Source organism: Dipteris shenzhenensis, chromosome 31 (assembly GCF_047967505.1).
Source record: "Dipteris shenzhenensis isolate YYH24624 ecotype China chromosome 31, Dip_SZ_1.0, whole genome shotgun sequence".
Classification (NCBI taxonomy): Eukaryota; Viridiplantae; Streptophyta; class Polypodiopsida; order Gleicheniales; family Dipteridaceae; genus Dipteris; species Dipteris shenzhenensis.
The window spans coordinates 12,134,619-12,150,438 of NC_141626.1; the positions used below are offsets into that span (position 1 = coordinate 12,134,619).

The window sequence follows — 15,820 nt, forward strand, 5'->3', positions numbered from 1 at the left end:
TAGAGTAGCTTATGCAACCAAGCTACCTCACATGCAGCCATTGCTGCACCCCTGTACTCAGCCTCTGTGCTCGACAAGGCAACTGTAGGCTGTTTCTTGCTGCTCCAAGTGACTGCAGCACTCCCAATAGAGAACACATATCCACTGGTAGATCGTCTATCAGAAATACTACCAGCCCAATCAGCATCAGTGTATCCATGCAACTGTATCTGAACCCCACCCTCATAAAATAGTCCATACTGCAATGTGGACTTCACATACCTGAGTATGCATCTAGCCGCATCCAAATGTGGTTTCCTTGGAGCCTGCATAAACTGACTTACCAACCCAATAGCATAGCTCAAATCTGGCCTGGTAATAGTCATGTAAATCAAACTTCCTACTATGCGTCTGTACATAGTAGGGTCTTCCAGAAGCTCACCTGCATCTGCGCTCAGCTTCACATTCTGCTCCAAAGGAACTGAAATAGGCTTACAGCCTGTCATCCCATATTTGGACAGCATGTCCAGTCCATACTGCCTCTGCAAGAGCTGTATCCCACTTGGTGATCTAATCACCTCAATGCCCAAGAAATAACGCACCTCTCCCAAATCCTTCATCTCAAACTTCTACCTCAATAGCATTTTCACATGAAGGATATCTTCATCACTATCACCTGTGATGATCAAATCATCAACATAAATGACAAGCAGAATAATCCCTTTCTCTGTTTTTCTCACATAGAGTGAGAAATCTACCTTGGAAATCTGAAAGCCAATAGTGACAAGATACTGTCCTATCTTGTCAGACCATGCTCTAGGTGCTTGCTTCAAGCCATACAAGGCTTTCTTCAACCTGCAAACAAACTCAGGATGAATAGCATGAACATAACCTGCTGGCTGCTCCATAAAGACCTCTTCTTGCAAATCACCATGCAAGAAGGCATTCTTTACATCCATATGATGTAAAGACCATCCCTTTGATGCAGCCATAGCAATGGCTGCTCTTACGGTTTCCATCCTTGCAACCGGGCTGAAAGTTTCTTCATAATCAATGCCATATGTCTGTGCATACCCCTTGACAACTAATCTTGCCTTGTATCTATTCACAGAACCATCTGCATTGTGCTTGATCTTATAAACCCACTTACAGCCAATTGCATTCTTGCCTTTAGGCAAAGGCACCAATTCCCATGTAGCATTTGCATCCAAGGCATCCATTTCTTCATCCATGGCTTTCTCCCATTTTTCATTTCCCATGGCTTGCTCAAAAGAAGTGGGTTCTGGTACCTGTATCATTTTGACCATATAGGCATAGTGAATGGCTGTAAATCCATCATATTTCAGCCTATCCACAGGATACCTAACCCTGGTAGACCTGCGCAAAATAGGCTCACTTCCAGGTGCTCTCAAAACATCCCTGGTCTTCCTTACTCTAGGTGTAACAACAGAAGGAATACCCAACTCATCATCAATGCTCTGCTTTGAGCCACTGGATTCACCATCCACATAAGAGTGACCTGCATTCACATCAAACATGGGCTGATCTACCTTCTCTTTTCCTTTTTGTGATACCTGCATACCACTATCTGCATTGCTTTGAGGAGATTCTCCTGATCTCAATCTACCTGTCCATGGCGAAGTATGTGAACCACTACTAGAGGACACTGCAAGTCCACTGATATTTTGTGATTGCTGCTGTGAATTTTGTGCAGCATTACCATTTTGTGCATCTACATCAATCATCACATTTACTGGTTTATACCAGCTGCTCATCTCATCAAAAACAACATCTTTGCTCACTGTGAACTTACGTGTAGAAGGGTTATAGCATCTATACCCTTTCTGCTACAGAGAATAACCAATAAAGACGCACATCTCAGCCTTTGGATCCAACTTGGACCTCAACTCATCTGGCACATGAACACAGGCAATGCAACCAAAAATTTTCAAATGAGAAATGTCTGGTTTCCTACCAGTATACATCTCCTCTGGTGTCATGCCATGTACTGCTGCAGTGGGAGTCCTGTTCATTATATAAACTGATGTAGCAACTGCTTCAGCCCAATAATAATCTGGTAGATCTTTTTCATTTAGCATGGCCCGAGATACCTCTCCAATATGCCTGTTTTTCCTTTCTGCAATTCCATTTTGCTGTGGGGTATGACTGCATGAATATTGTTGCTTTATGCCATGCTCCTACAGGAACCTTGCAAACTCATTTGAGAGGTACTCTCCCCCTCCATCTAACCTTAGGCATTTTATTTGCAGGCCTGTTTCTTTTTCAACCATAGCTTTAAAAGCTTTGAAGTGCCCAAACACTTCACTTTTCTTTTTCATAAAATACACCCAAAGTTCTGTGCTGAAGTCATCAATAAATGTGACAAAATAGTGACAGCCTCCAATAGATGCAGCTTTAGTAGTCCACACATCAGAGTGGATTAATTCCAATGGCTTTTTACTCTCTTCCTTGCCTGTTTTCCAAATTGACAGGCTTCACACACCTTATGCATTTCTGCAACCTTGAATTTAGGCAATTCTGCAACAATATTTTGGGCCTGCATTGATTTAAGTCACTGTACATTAACATGACCAATGCGTTTGTGCCAGATATCAATATCTGCAACTACACCAGTCCCATGTGCAAACATTGCTACACTCAATTCAGGCATGTCCGCATCCAACGTAAACATCCTGCCCTTCTTCTTTCCTTTTGCTATCAAGCGACCGTTATTTTTCATATCCTCAACAAAGCATCCATGAGGATTAAATCTAACCTGCAAGCCCTGCTCAACTGTTTGACCAACAGAAACCAGGTTCTTGGTGATGTTCGGGACATGAAATACATCAGATAGGTATTTCTTTTTCCCATCCTGCATAGACAAAGGAATTTCACCAATCTGCACAATAGGATGTGCAGTATCATCACGAGTCTCCACAAATCCTGGCTTTTCCATTTTCCTTGCATCTTGCATCCATTCTGCATGACCTGTCGTGTGGTTTGATGCACCTGAGTCAACATACCACACATCATTTTGTTCTTTTGCACTTGTCATAGAATTGGTCATATGCTGCACCATAAATAGATGCTCATTTCTGTCATCACCCTGCCTACTAGAAGATGCATAATTGCCTTGCTGCAATTTTCCATTCATAATGTCATTCTGCTTTTTATAGCAGTCCTTAGCCATATGACCCATTTTGCCACAGTAGTAGCATTCAACATTGCTGTTTGCATTTTGGCCTCTCTGCCATCCACCACGGCCTCTTTAGCTCCCCCTGCCTCTAGAGTTATCACATCCTCCTGCATAGGATTGTTTTTCTTGCGTTTGCTACATATTCTGATTTCTACCATGGCCTGCAGATCGGCCTCCTCTACCTCTGCCTCTACCTCTGCCAGCATTTGAGTAGAAGACAATTTCTTTTGAGGTTCCTCCTGAAGAAGATGCACCCCCATTTCTCTGCTCTTCAGAAATTAGAAGAGCAAACAACTCTTCAAAATCTGAAAATTTTTCACGGACGGCAATGGATGTCTGGAACTGTGCATAATCCTTTCCTAGACCATTCAAGGTCACAGAAACTAGATCATCATCTTCCACTGGCGACCCAATGGAAGCAAGTGCATTTGCAATTTTCTTCACCTTCATGTGGTAGTTGTTTATGCTCAAATTTTCTCTCTGCACATTGTGCAACTCCTGTTTGAGCTGCATTTTCTTGGCTTGCATATTTGTGCTGTACATTTTGGCCAGAGTATCCCATGCCTCCTTTGGCGTACTTGCATCCTGAATATGCACAATCATGGAGTCCGAAATACTGATAGACAGCCAGTACATAACTTTCCTGGCTCTCTCATGTCATCCTTTGAATGCCTGCATTTCCTGTTGATTGGGAACATTAGGAAGAACAGGTTCTTCTTCATTTCCTGTAATGAACTCCCAATAGCCTTTTCCCATCAAGAAATTCGTCATTCTAAACTTCCATGCCTAGAAGTTGTTTTTGTCAAGCTTTTCAGTGACAATCTGTGAAAGAGAATCAGATGCCATTACAGAACACTGCAAAATATTCTGTCACTGCAAAAAACATAGCTTTTGCCTCACACGGGCAGATCGAGGCAATGCAAAGATGATAGGACATTTCCCTAGGATCTCCTTAAGCTAATCTATTTGTGACATCGAATGGTTGAAAGATTATTAACAATCAATTGACAACAACTTAATAACATTTTTTCTCCAAGAATGAAGAAGTTTTGTTTCAATAGACCCTACACAACCTAGAAGCATTGCATTGTCTTCTTTGTGTGCATTGTAGAGGATCATTGTGATACTATATTAGTGATACAGGTGCCTATGTTTCACTCAAATACTAAGCATAGGTTATATGTCAATCTGGCTGGAGGTCTGCTTTCCCTAGTAGATTGTCTAAGCTGCTGTGGCTCTGCTTGGGGTGTTTCTGGCAAGAGATAACCAGACTAAGGAGAACAATAGACAACTCTCTATTGTAGCAGCATTTGTACCGAGCTTGAAGAACCTCAATTATGGACTAAAGAGCCTCACCTCCATGGACTATCTACATAGCTAAGATTATACAAACACATATTAAGGCATAGCCACTACCTAGGGAGACAAAAAGGGGAGAATTGCTGAAGGCTATGCGCACAACAGCTTAGGAAACACATGATAAGGAGTAACAAATTGCCATTGCTTAGGGAAAAGTGCCATTGATTAGGGCATGGTAAAGCAAGTAGAGTACAGAAGAAAGAGCTGTCCTTGAGATCTAGATCCGAGCTAGGGTTACCTTATCCATAGGTCCCCGAATATTAGAGTGCACTATTTCCAAAGGATATTTACTTGTTCTCCCCCTCTTTGGAAATGGCAAAATTACATGTTGGGCATACATGGTTGAAACAAATGTCCAAAATTAGGCAACCCTTTCACAAGCTCTTTTGTTTGCATCTCCTTTAACCTTCTCTAATTGATATAGCCAAGCCGTTTATGCCATAATTCAACCTCTTGATCTTATTAGTGCCACTTTGTGCAAACATACCTTGCTATAAAGAAGGTGTTCTTGCATCAAAAGTAAATAGTCTTCCTAACTTATGGCCTCTTGCAACCCCTTTTCTAGCTTTGCCATTTTGTAAAATCTTCCATAAAGCATCCAAATTTATTGAATCTCAATATTGGTCAGCCATTTGACCAATGATGCAAGATTCTTAGTAATAGTGGGAACATATAACACATCCCCCAATGTGTTCTCTACACCATTTCTATCAACCAATGGAATGTTTCCAATGTGGGTGATTTTATGCATAATATCATCATATGTAGCCATCCATGCATGGAAAATCACCATCCAACATCTTATCTTTATGGGTAAACCGTTACAAGGCTTATCCGCCCTCGCTGAATCGTTGTGGGTTGAACTCGTTGGCGTCAGGCCCCCAATACTCGACATCGTGATGCAACGCTATGATCGGCACCACCGCCACTGCCCCCTTGGGTATGACGACGTCCTCGCTTAACTTCAGCTCCTTGTTGCTTGCCTTCCTCGACAGCTCTGTAGCTGGCGGGTAAAGCCGCAGCACCTCATTCAGCACCATCCCAACCTGAGCCATCAACCCAACACAACCCTTCAATATCAGGAAAAAGTATGCATCCCATCAAGTTGACCCTGTTACAAATGCGATCCGTTTTGGGATTAAAACCGTGAGGGACTGGCTTGAACAAGAGAGAGAGAGAGAAAGAGAGAGAGAAAAGACAGAAGCTCCTCACAATTTTTAGACTATTGAGCGAGTCTGCCTTGGGCTCGTCCTTTCCGCACACTGCAAGAACCTCTGTCCTCGCTCGCTCCTGCCACTCCGTGTGCGTGCCCAACGCCATGAGCGTCCATGTTAGCAATGTAGATGTCGTCTCGTGGCCTGCGAAATAGAACGTCTTGCATTCGTCCACCAAGTCCGCAACGCTCATGGTTGAGTTCATCTTCCTCTGGTCCCCTTTCACATCCTTCTTGTTGGCGGCCAACATCAATCCCAACAGATCGTTTCCGGAGAAGTTGTTTGAACGGCCCGCTTTGGCTGCGGCCATGCGACTAGATATCATTTTCCGCAGTATGGTTTGGATTTGGCGATCTAGACTCCACCGGTAACGATTCGTTGAGGTCGGGATGAATCTGTACTTATAGTTTGGAAACATTCAGCGACCACCCATTTCGAGAAATACCCGCAGTCAGTACCGACTTCAACATGATTCAGGGCGAATAAAATGATATACCTTAATCCTGGAATATATACGCTCCGCGCAGCCTTGTCGACAAGAATCTGTTGCTCGTGTTGTATCGCAACTACCCGCTTGCCTTCTGCGTAGCTGCTGCCGAAGGCCGTGTGTGAAATGACGTCTGCCGTTAGATTGGTAAACTCCTCATGCACATCGATTTCCTTGCGCCCTGACGCTTCTTGTTCAATGTCGGCTGCCCACCTATCCAACATAGAGGTCGTGCAAGTCGCCATAGTCGGCGTCATAGCCTGCAGCCGATCGGATTATTAGTCCTCGGTTGCGCGCAACCAGTCAGCAGGAGCAGAGCTTTATCGTTCACGCACCTTCAGCTTGTCCAGATGGAAGGCTGGGTTCACTATCCGCCTGTGTTGAGCCCATAATTCTCCTTCGAGATTCACTAGCCCGTTGCCAGTCAAGTCTTTGTTATCAGGCCTTCGTTCTAGTTTGCGGTTATGCCCAAGCAAAACTTTCCGAGCGTGCTCCGGCTTTGTCACATATACTCGCGCTTGAGAACCAAACCAAAAGAAAAACGGGGTGCCTATATACAGAAGAAAATTCATTTTCCATTTTGCGTCAACGAACGGCCTTACAGCTAGACACACACAGCAGCATAACCTTTTGGGATGGGTCCGCGCATCTGCGTTGGGCAGACATTCGCGCTGCTGGAAGCCAAGCTTGTGCTGTCCCTCCTCCTCCAGCGCTTCTCCTTCCATGTCGCATCCGCCTACGCACATGCGCCCACCGTTGTCGTCACGTTGCAGCCCCAGCATGGCATGCAGATTGTCTTCCAAAAGCTGCAGTAGCATGATCTGCTCACGGAGGACGGACCTCCTTTGTCCCGTTTGATATGTATTCAAGTCACGCTTATGAAAGTTCGTCGTATAAATAGAATAGCTATGAATGGGCAAATAGAATAGCTATGAATGGGCAGGTAGGGGGCAGGTAGGAACATGTAACAGCTCATTGAGCGCCGCTAATGGAGATCTTCATTAGACTCTCCTTCCTCCTTTCAGATCTGTTTCAGAGCTTTATAACCTGATAAACGAGATGTTATGAAGAGCTCGATCACGCCCTTGGTCCTGATATTTATTGGCAATTGAGTGTACAGCCAAAGGAAACTAATTTATTCGCAATCTGAATATACATGCAAAGGCAATTAATCTATCTTTTTCATTAGAATGTCCTTCCTCCTTTCAGATCTGTTTCAGAGCTTTACTACCTGATAAACGACATGTTATGAAGAGCTCGATCACGCTCTCGGTCCTTGGATTTATTGGCAATCGAATGTACAACCAAAGGCAACTAATTTATTCGCAATCGGAATGTACATGGCCACAATGAATTTTAATCGGACATTAGTATTAATCGAAATGGCACAATGCCCGATTAACCTATGTGATGGGAGACGAATTAAGGAGGAAGTCGATTAACCTATGCGATGCACGAATTAGTGGAGAATTCTAGAACATAGTTCCAGCTGCCGCCATGCGCGAATATATAAGGAGGGGGAGGGATGGGGATGCAGAGTTGAATTAGGGAGGGATAGGGGGATTCGAGGGAGAGAGGTAGGAAGGAGCTGCTGCGAGTAAAGCATGGGTGGCTAAGTGGAGGGAGAGTAGGGTGAGCGCTCGGGGGGAGGGTGAGGGAGAGAGTGGAAGAAGAGAGTGAGGGAGCGATAGGGAGGGGAGAGTGGAGGAAGAGCAGAAGGGAGCGAGTGAAGGAAGAGAAGAAGAGAAGGGAGTGAAGGGAGAGAGGTGGAGGGAGTGAAGAGAAGAAGGGAGAGAGTGGAGGAAGAGAAGAAGGGAGGGAAGGGAGAGTGCTAAAGTGAGCGGAATGGAGCTCTCAAGATCAAGATCTGTAGATTAATTTAGGTGATTTAGGGACGATTTACTTAGGTTAATCAAAACATTACGGACTAAATAATTCGTCCTCTCTCGCTCTCAAACCACCTCCCACCCAGATCCCAGGGCACCTCCCAGAATGTTTTTCACAAAAATAGCTATTGTTTGCAACTGGTTTGGGTTGAATTGAATGTGTCAACGAGTAGATACTAATATTCGAAGAGAAGGGAGTTACTCTATCTATAATATATTAAGGAGACTAAGTGGTTACGACCATCCAAAGAATAATATGGGCCATTAGATTCAATTGGATGAATGTGGTGTGTTAGAGTAAAATCGTTTCAAATCAGCCCCAAATCAAGGCGAGTTCTAACTTCTCTTCCTTCTCTTCTTGAAGCTATCCTTTTCGTGTTAACTTTCTTGGATATGTCAACCAAATCTGCACCTCTTCCATGGCATCGAATATCATCGCTTGTGAAGCGACTTTATCTTCATTAGAATTTGCGATTTTTATTGTAGTGGCCACAATTCCTGTTTGAGTGCATCATATGATCCTTCTAAAAACTATAAAACATAGGCTGCTCCTCCCTTTTTCTTTGCCCACATTCTATTCAGCTTCCGTGTGGTCAATTTGATTTGAACTTGAAATGCATGCAGCGCGTATCAAACGCCTTAGTCCCCAAATTATCAAAAATCAAATTGTTTGTTTGTTTCACAACAAGACAAAGCACCCATAGACGTGCACACAGACGCGTTTACTGAACTAAATAAAAAACTTACGGACGCGTCTATTTGCGCGTCTATTTTTGTGTCTGGAGACCCGCGTCTATATATCAGACACACGCGCGTATAGACGCGCAGTTAGACACATAAATAGATGCGCTTATAAATGCGCTTATAGACGCAAATATAGACGCAACTCGAACAGACAGATGCGTATATAGACACGTTTTTAAAGGCACTGATAGATGCACTTTATTTTTTTTAATTTAAATTTTACAGAATGCTATGTATGTTGTGTATGCTATATAGTTACAAGAATCCCTTATCCACATTGTAATTACAATTCCAAATAAAACATTACAACTCCAAAACGCAATAAAATTGAAAGCTCAAAAAGTGCTTGTATATACATATAGCATGAAGCTAAGCCACGTCATGTGGCTTCAAGTACAAAAAATAAGAGGAGTGTATATACAAGAGGCACAAAGCCAAGCCAGTGGCTTTAAGTACAAAAAAGAGTAGCTAGCACTACTTGTACGACTAATCTATGTTCTCTAGGTCCTCGCTCCCTTCCATGCTCCCTTCTGCACCTCCTTTAATCTCCTCTTCCTCATCGTCTTATGCACGGGCCTGTAAACAAGGGACAACATATATCAATGTATGAAAAATCAAATCTTTATTTATAATTTTGGCATTATTTAATTACTTTCAAATACCTCGGGGGCCGCTCCAGTAGCCCGGGTATACTGCTCCTCAGTAATCAACCCGTCATCATAGAAGTGCCTCCATATATCTCCTCTACGATGGTGGCGGTGGTAGGCTGTCTCCACAGGAGTAGGATATCTACCCACGATCTCAAGCTGCATGACGACACACTTTGCGGAGGGATTAGTACAAAGAAACAACCTCCTAATAAACTATATAAGCAATATAATTTGAGATCAATACTTACAAATTGGGCCTCCCATGATTCAACACCCCCTGCTTCAAAATGCGTGCTTCCATATTCCTCCATCTGGATCCTCCGTGCTTCCACATGCTGCAGAGTGGGGTCCTCCCTCACTGACTTCATTGCCTTCTTCCACTCACGCTTGTGAGCCATGTGGGGCGGGCCCCTTGGTGGTTGACCTGCCTCAAGCCTGGCAAGCTCCGCTAGTGCTTGCCTCTTAAGCAAAGATCTTTTATTGCCAAGTATCGTAACAATCTTTGATTGGCCCATTTATCTGTGAACTGGCGATTGGGGGGGTTAGGATACCTAGAGCGAACAATAGCGAGGGTCTCATCAGCCAGCCTCTTTGGCTGGTCTTTGTAGTGGATAAAGCAATCTCTGTAATTGTTAGCAATTGTTAGCAATTACAAAGCGCATGAAGGCCATGATGTCCTTCCCCCGCGCATCCATCAAGATGCCTCCTGTCTGAGTGATGTCATAATAAATCGTACCATCACTCGGAGGCACGTCTAAATCATCTGAATCATCATCCTCCTCACCGCCACATGGCCCAAAGCACTGTACCATGCATCCCCCACCGCTCTCCTGCTACTATGCTTGCTATCCTATCGTGTCGAGCTCGTACGCTGGCCACTCATAGCTGGAGACTGCACAGGACTACACTGACCACTCGTAGCTAGAGAACCGAGTCTCGACAGCACAGGAGTACGTCGACGGCTCTGCGAGACAGAAGGACCTCCTGACGGCATGGGGGAAGGGGCATAAGATGGGATGGCAGAAGGGACATAAGACGACATGGGGGAAGGGGCATAAGACGGTATGGGGAAAGGGGCATAAGAAGGGGCATAAGACAGCTGTGCTGAGTCTGCTGGGGTGATCTCAGGCAGTGTGGGGTGGTTTGGAGTCTGTAGTGCCGACTCCTGGGGAGTGTTTAGAGTACCCATCATATACCTGTATAACTCCGCAGGACTAGGAGGTGTCCTAAAAGATTATATAAGTCCTTTCAAATAGATTCTCGAGGATCAGGTGAGCTGGAAGCACTTCCTGGCCACATGTTGAACTGGAAAAAAAGGAAAAAATATATTACTGATGAGCTGAGAAGAAAGGGGAAGGGAAGAGAGACTTACTGTCGGAGTGCATCTATAGACGCGTTTGATTTACACGTCTATAGACGCGTCTAACAGAGCATCTAACAGAGCGTCTAATAGAGCGTCTAATAGAGCGTTTAACAGAGCGTCTTACAGAGCGTCTAACAGAGCGTCTAACAGAGCGTCTATCGATGTGTCTGTTTGTGTCTGCAAACAACTAGACGCACGTTTAGACACGCCTCTACATGCGCTTTGAGACGCGCTCTGAGACGTGCCTATAGATGCGCTCCGATAGACGGGATTTCTAAAAAGTAGAAAAGGACATTGCGCCCGACAAACAAACGTGACATTGATACCCAGATCATGCGCTTCTTGGATACGAGAAGTACAAATCTAAAGAGAGCAAACTTTTAAACAAGATCAACTGCAAAAAGACTTACTTGGATAGAGGTATGGAAGAAACTGACGAAAGTGGTATTTCACCACACAGTCACTTCCTAGTGACGATTTTGCATCAACAGGCAACAAGCATGAATCTGCAACTCCCAATATCTCTGCACACAGGCATACGATGCAATTTCTGCGGCAACTTTTCACCGACTAGCCATGCAATGGTCGCACAGCCAAAACAGGGCCTTTTTCTGAGTGCCTGCGAAGAACTTCCGCCTTCAAAACGGGCCCCGAAATGGCCTTGAATTAGAAAAATACTAGCCCCGCAGCATATACTACGCTCTCGCCACACCGCGAAGGGCGTCTCAATCAGAGACAGTGCACTCTTGCACTTCTGGCTGTGCTACCTGCAGAGATTTGCTCCCGAACTTGAAATAGGAAAGCAACACTAGTCCTCTTACCAGGACACCACGAACTTGGCTTGCTTTCTTGAGCTCCTTACCACGAACAAGGCTCTGATACCATGTGAAGATAGTGGGAGAGAGGGAAGGAGTCTCACTTGAGGCTTTCTCACAAGCACAATGGGGGAATACACACAAAGGTGGAGGCTGAAAACAGTTTTCCTCTTCTTAGTTGTAAAAGCCAAAAGAACTCTAGTACAAAGAAATAGAAGAACCCTATATGTGGGTCTCAAACCAAACTCAACTAGCTAAGGTGGCATACTAACTGAGCCACGAACTAGTGTAGATAAGGATAGCTGTCATCTAGCTATTATTTGTGGGCGATGTACCAACTGCATCTGTAGCTAACAAGTCGGTGACATAAATGCACAATGGTCACCCTGGCATATCGTGAGTGGAGCTCGATATCTCAACACTTACACCTTCTTTCTCTCCCACTCCTATGCTCCCCATAAACCCTTTGTTCCTCAACCCTTAAAACTCCATGATCTACGAGGGAGATGAGTTCTCCACCATGTACTCTACCCTGAACCTTGGATCCTCCTCCTAACCTTGGAAACTCCTTCTAAACCCTGCAACTCCTTCTAAACCTTGGAACTCCTTCTACACCCTACAACTCTTTCTAAACCTTGGAACCTCCTTCTAAACCTTGGAACCTCCTTCTAAGCCTAGAACCTCTTCTAAACTCTAGAACCTCTCTCTAAACCTTGGAACCTCCTTCTAAACCCTGGAACCTCCTTCTAACTCTCGAACCTCCTTCTAGCCCTTAAACTCCTAAACTCTGCAACCCCCAATGAAGGTGAAAGCCTTCATTACCTCAATCATGATGATACACGTTCCTTTTACACATGCATGCACTTTGTTTGCTTACCACACTTAAGCCTACATCTCACTGGAACATGACTCGAGGTCCTAAGCTACAGGTATACTACAATCGACAACTCTAATATATCTGTAGGTGACAAAAAGCCTCGGAACCCTGCATACTGAGAAAACCTAGCTCTTCCTATTATGAAAGCAGTAGGAAAGAGCCAACACTCGGTCCACTCAAAGACTACTAACAACTTGTCCAATGTTTGGGATATGTCTGTGTAAAACAGGATGAACCTTTGATAGTAGCCCATATGGCCCATAAATCACTACACTCCCTTGGCATTTGTGGGGGGAGATAGCTCTAGAATGAGCTTGATCTTGTTGTAATCAATGGAGATTCCATTCTTGGACATAGTGTGACCGATCCATAATTTACACTTGAGGGGATTTAGGAATATTTGGTACAACATGCACCTCTCCAGGACCATATTTAGGTATCTCAAGTGATCATCCCATGTTAAGTTCATGCACACATCATCCAAGAGGACTTCTACAAAGTCCCTTAGGTACTCCTTAAAGACAATGATCATCAGCCATGCTGGAATGTGGGGAGTGCATTGGTAAGTCCAAATATCACTACTTTGGCCAGATACACACCCCACTCGATTGCGAATGCAGTTTCATGTTGATCCTGTGGGGTGATAGATACTTGATTGTATTTTGAGAATCTATCTAGGAAGCTATAAGCTTCCTTCCCACCGGCTACTCTTTCTAGTGTTCCCAAGGTATAGTGGTCATGCTTTGTAGTAGCATGGACTTTTTTTAGATCCACACACACTCGAATCTTTCCATTATTCTTTAGTACTATCACAATGGGTGACACCCAATCTGTATGCTCTATCTCATTGATAGAATCCTACATCTATGAGTTTTTTAATCTCCTCCCTCACTATGAGTGCATATTTGATAGTCGTAGGATAGGGACACTGGTGCACTGACATCATCTAGCATCAGTATGGTGTGCTGCATGACTTTAGTGGGCACATCCTTCATGTTTGTGTACTTCTATGCCATGCAATCCTTGTAAATTTCTCAAAGGAGGTCAGTTAAAGCACGCTCCTCTTAGGGGTGAGGTCATCTGCTATGAATACTAGTTGTGGGTCCTCCCTTCAAGTGTCAGGTTTACTTACTTAACCTTAGTTGGGCAATTGTATCCTTGGAAGAGTCCTTCTTCCTGGGTTCTCTTAGCCTACTGGTATAAGATCTTGCGATCCTCGATTGTGTAGGCCTTGTAATCGGAAGTACGTATCATAGGTCCTCCTTTTCTTCATCCTCCTCCTCCGCTCCCCTTGGGGTGGTGTCCCTCTTGGCCTTGGTGGGGGTCTTTGGGATTTTGGAACTTGGGGAGAATTGGAATTGAGGGGGGCTCCTTCATGGCACTTATAACACCTATTTCATTAATTTTGGACTTTTTGTGTTGTTTTTGGACGAAGCCCAAAAATCCTTCCCAAATGAAAACTTTACTTTGTGAAAATATCCTTCCCAAATCAAAATTTTACTTTCTTGAAAATATTCTTCCCAAATCAAAAGTTCACTTTATGGCACTATCATATTCACATAAAAATATTATTTTTTCAATCTATACTTTTGCACCAACATGCAAGAATTTGAAATAATCCTATATTAGAAATTCTAGCCATATCTAAGTTATTTGTTAATTTAATTATTTTTAATATTTTTCCTTGACGTTTTTCCTTCCCAAATCTAAAGTTCACTTTGTGGCACTATCATATTCACATAAAAATATTGTTTTTTCAATCTATACTTTTGCACCAACATGCAAGAGTTTGAAATAATCCTCTATTAGAAATTCTAGCTATATCTAAGTTATTTGTTAATTTAATTATTTTTAATATTTTTCCTTGACGTTTTTCGTTGACGTGATAAATTTATAAATCCATGAAAGGAGACTTAAATATTTCATGAAAATAACATTGTCACTCGGCAATATGCACAAAATTTAGCAAAACTTTTAATAAATAGAAAGAAGACATGATGCCATAAGACCCAAGTTTTGAATTGAACCAAAGAGGTATAATAGCAATTATAGCTATTATTATATGATTACATTGAGAGACGTTGCTCTCAGCTAGAGTCTTTATATCCAAAATGATATAGATTGAACATATGTTTACAATTTAAATTGTTGCTCTTAAAGAGCCTCAATTCGTGCCATCTGCATAATTTGACTCCCCATTGTCTTATTGCTCAATGTCATGATAGTTCCTTGCCAGGTGCCATCTGCATAATTTGACTCCCATTTGTCTTGCCAAGCCTTGCCCCTTGGGTGCATTGACTCCCCATTGTCTTATTGCTCAATGCGATAGTCCCTTGCCAGGTGCCATCTGCATTAACTCCCTATTGTCTTGCCAAGCCTTGACCCTTGGGTGACATCCAGTGCAAAATACAGGTGCCATGTGCATTAACTCCCACAAGTTATCTTGCCAAGCCTTGCCCCTTGGGTGCATTGACTCCCCATTGTCTTATTGCTCAATGTGATAGTCCCTTGCCAGGTGCCATCTGCATTAACTCCCTATTGTTTTGGCAAGCCTTGACCCTTGGGTGACATCCAGTGCATATTTTGACTCTCATTTGACATAGGAGGTGATGACTCTGATTATAATTGTCTTAGATTGGCTCCTTGCCTAGTACCCAAATAAAATCCTTCAATGGATTTCAATACAAAGCTTTAATCATGGACATTCTTCTCCTTCTACTTCCTCCATGGCAAGCATCCTTAAAAATTCGTGTATATGCAAAATAGTTTGCTGTGGTATTTTTATTTTTCCTTCTACCTCATATCCCATGTGCTTCTTTGATTTCTTTGCCCTTGAATGCCAAGACAGTATGATTGTCTCCGTCGAAACTTGAGAGACCGCTTCATCATTTGGGACCCACTCCTTCATTATACAATTAGTATATAATGTGTTGTTATCCATATTCTCCTTCCTGCCCTTTGGCTCATACCATACCGCTGTAAATGTTGTAGCTCTCCCTTGGTCATCTCTTTGCACATCAACTACTTTTGCAACCCGAAACTTCACATTCTCATATTCATCATCCGATGGCCGAACCACAACAAAACAATCGACCTCTATATCTACTTGTGGCATAAACTCTCTCTTCTTTGGTCCACAATATGGACGTGGGAGTAATGATACAAATTCATTTTCAAAGACTGGAGCTGGGCGCAAATCGTTATGAACATTTGGCCAAAACATATTGCATTCTTCCTTGACATCCTTTGA

The 15,820-nt window shown here is 43.3% G+C and overlaps 1 protein-coding gene across 1 annotated transcript; it reads right to left on the bottom strand.

Moving 5' to 3' along the window:
• Positions 1–5,364: 5,364 nt before the first annotated feature.
• On the bottom strand, positions 5,365–6,834 carry LOC147881036 (cytochrome P450 CYP72A616-like). The gene is made up of 4 exons (XM_087402197.1): positions 6,571–6,834; positions 6,245–6,495; positions 5,747–6,143; positions 5,365–5,580 (listed from the first exon to the last, which is right to left on the bottom strand). Exons 1-4 carry the CDS (start codon positions 6,805–6,807, stop codon positions 5,365–5,367), a joined length of 1,101 nt encoding a protein of 366 aa, XP_087258323.1. The 5' UTR covers positions 6,808–6,834.
• Positions 6,835–15,820: the final 8,986 nt, after the last annotated feature.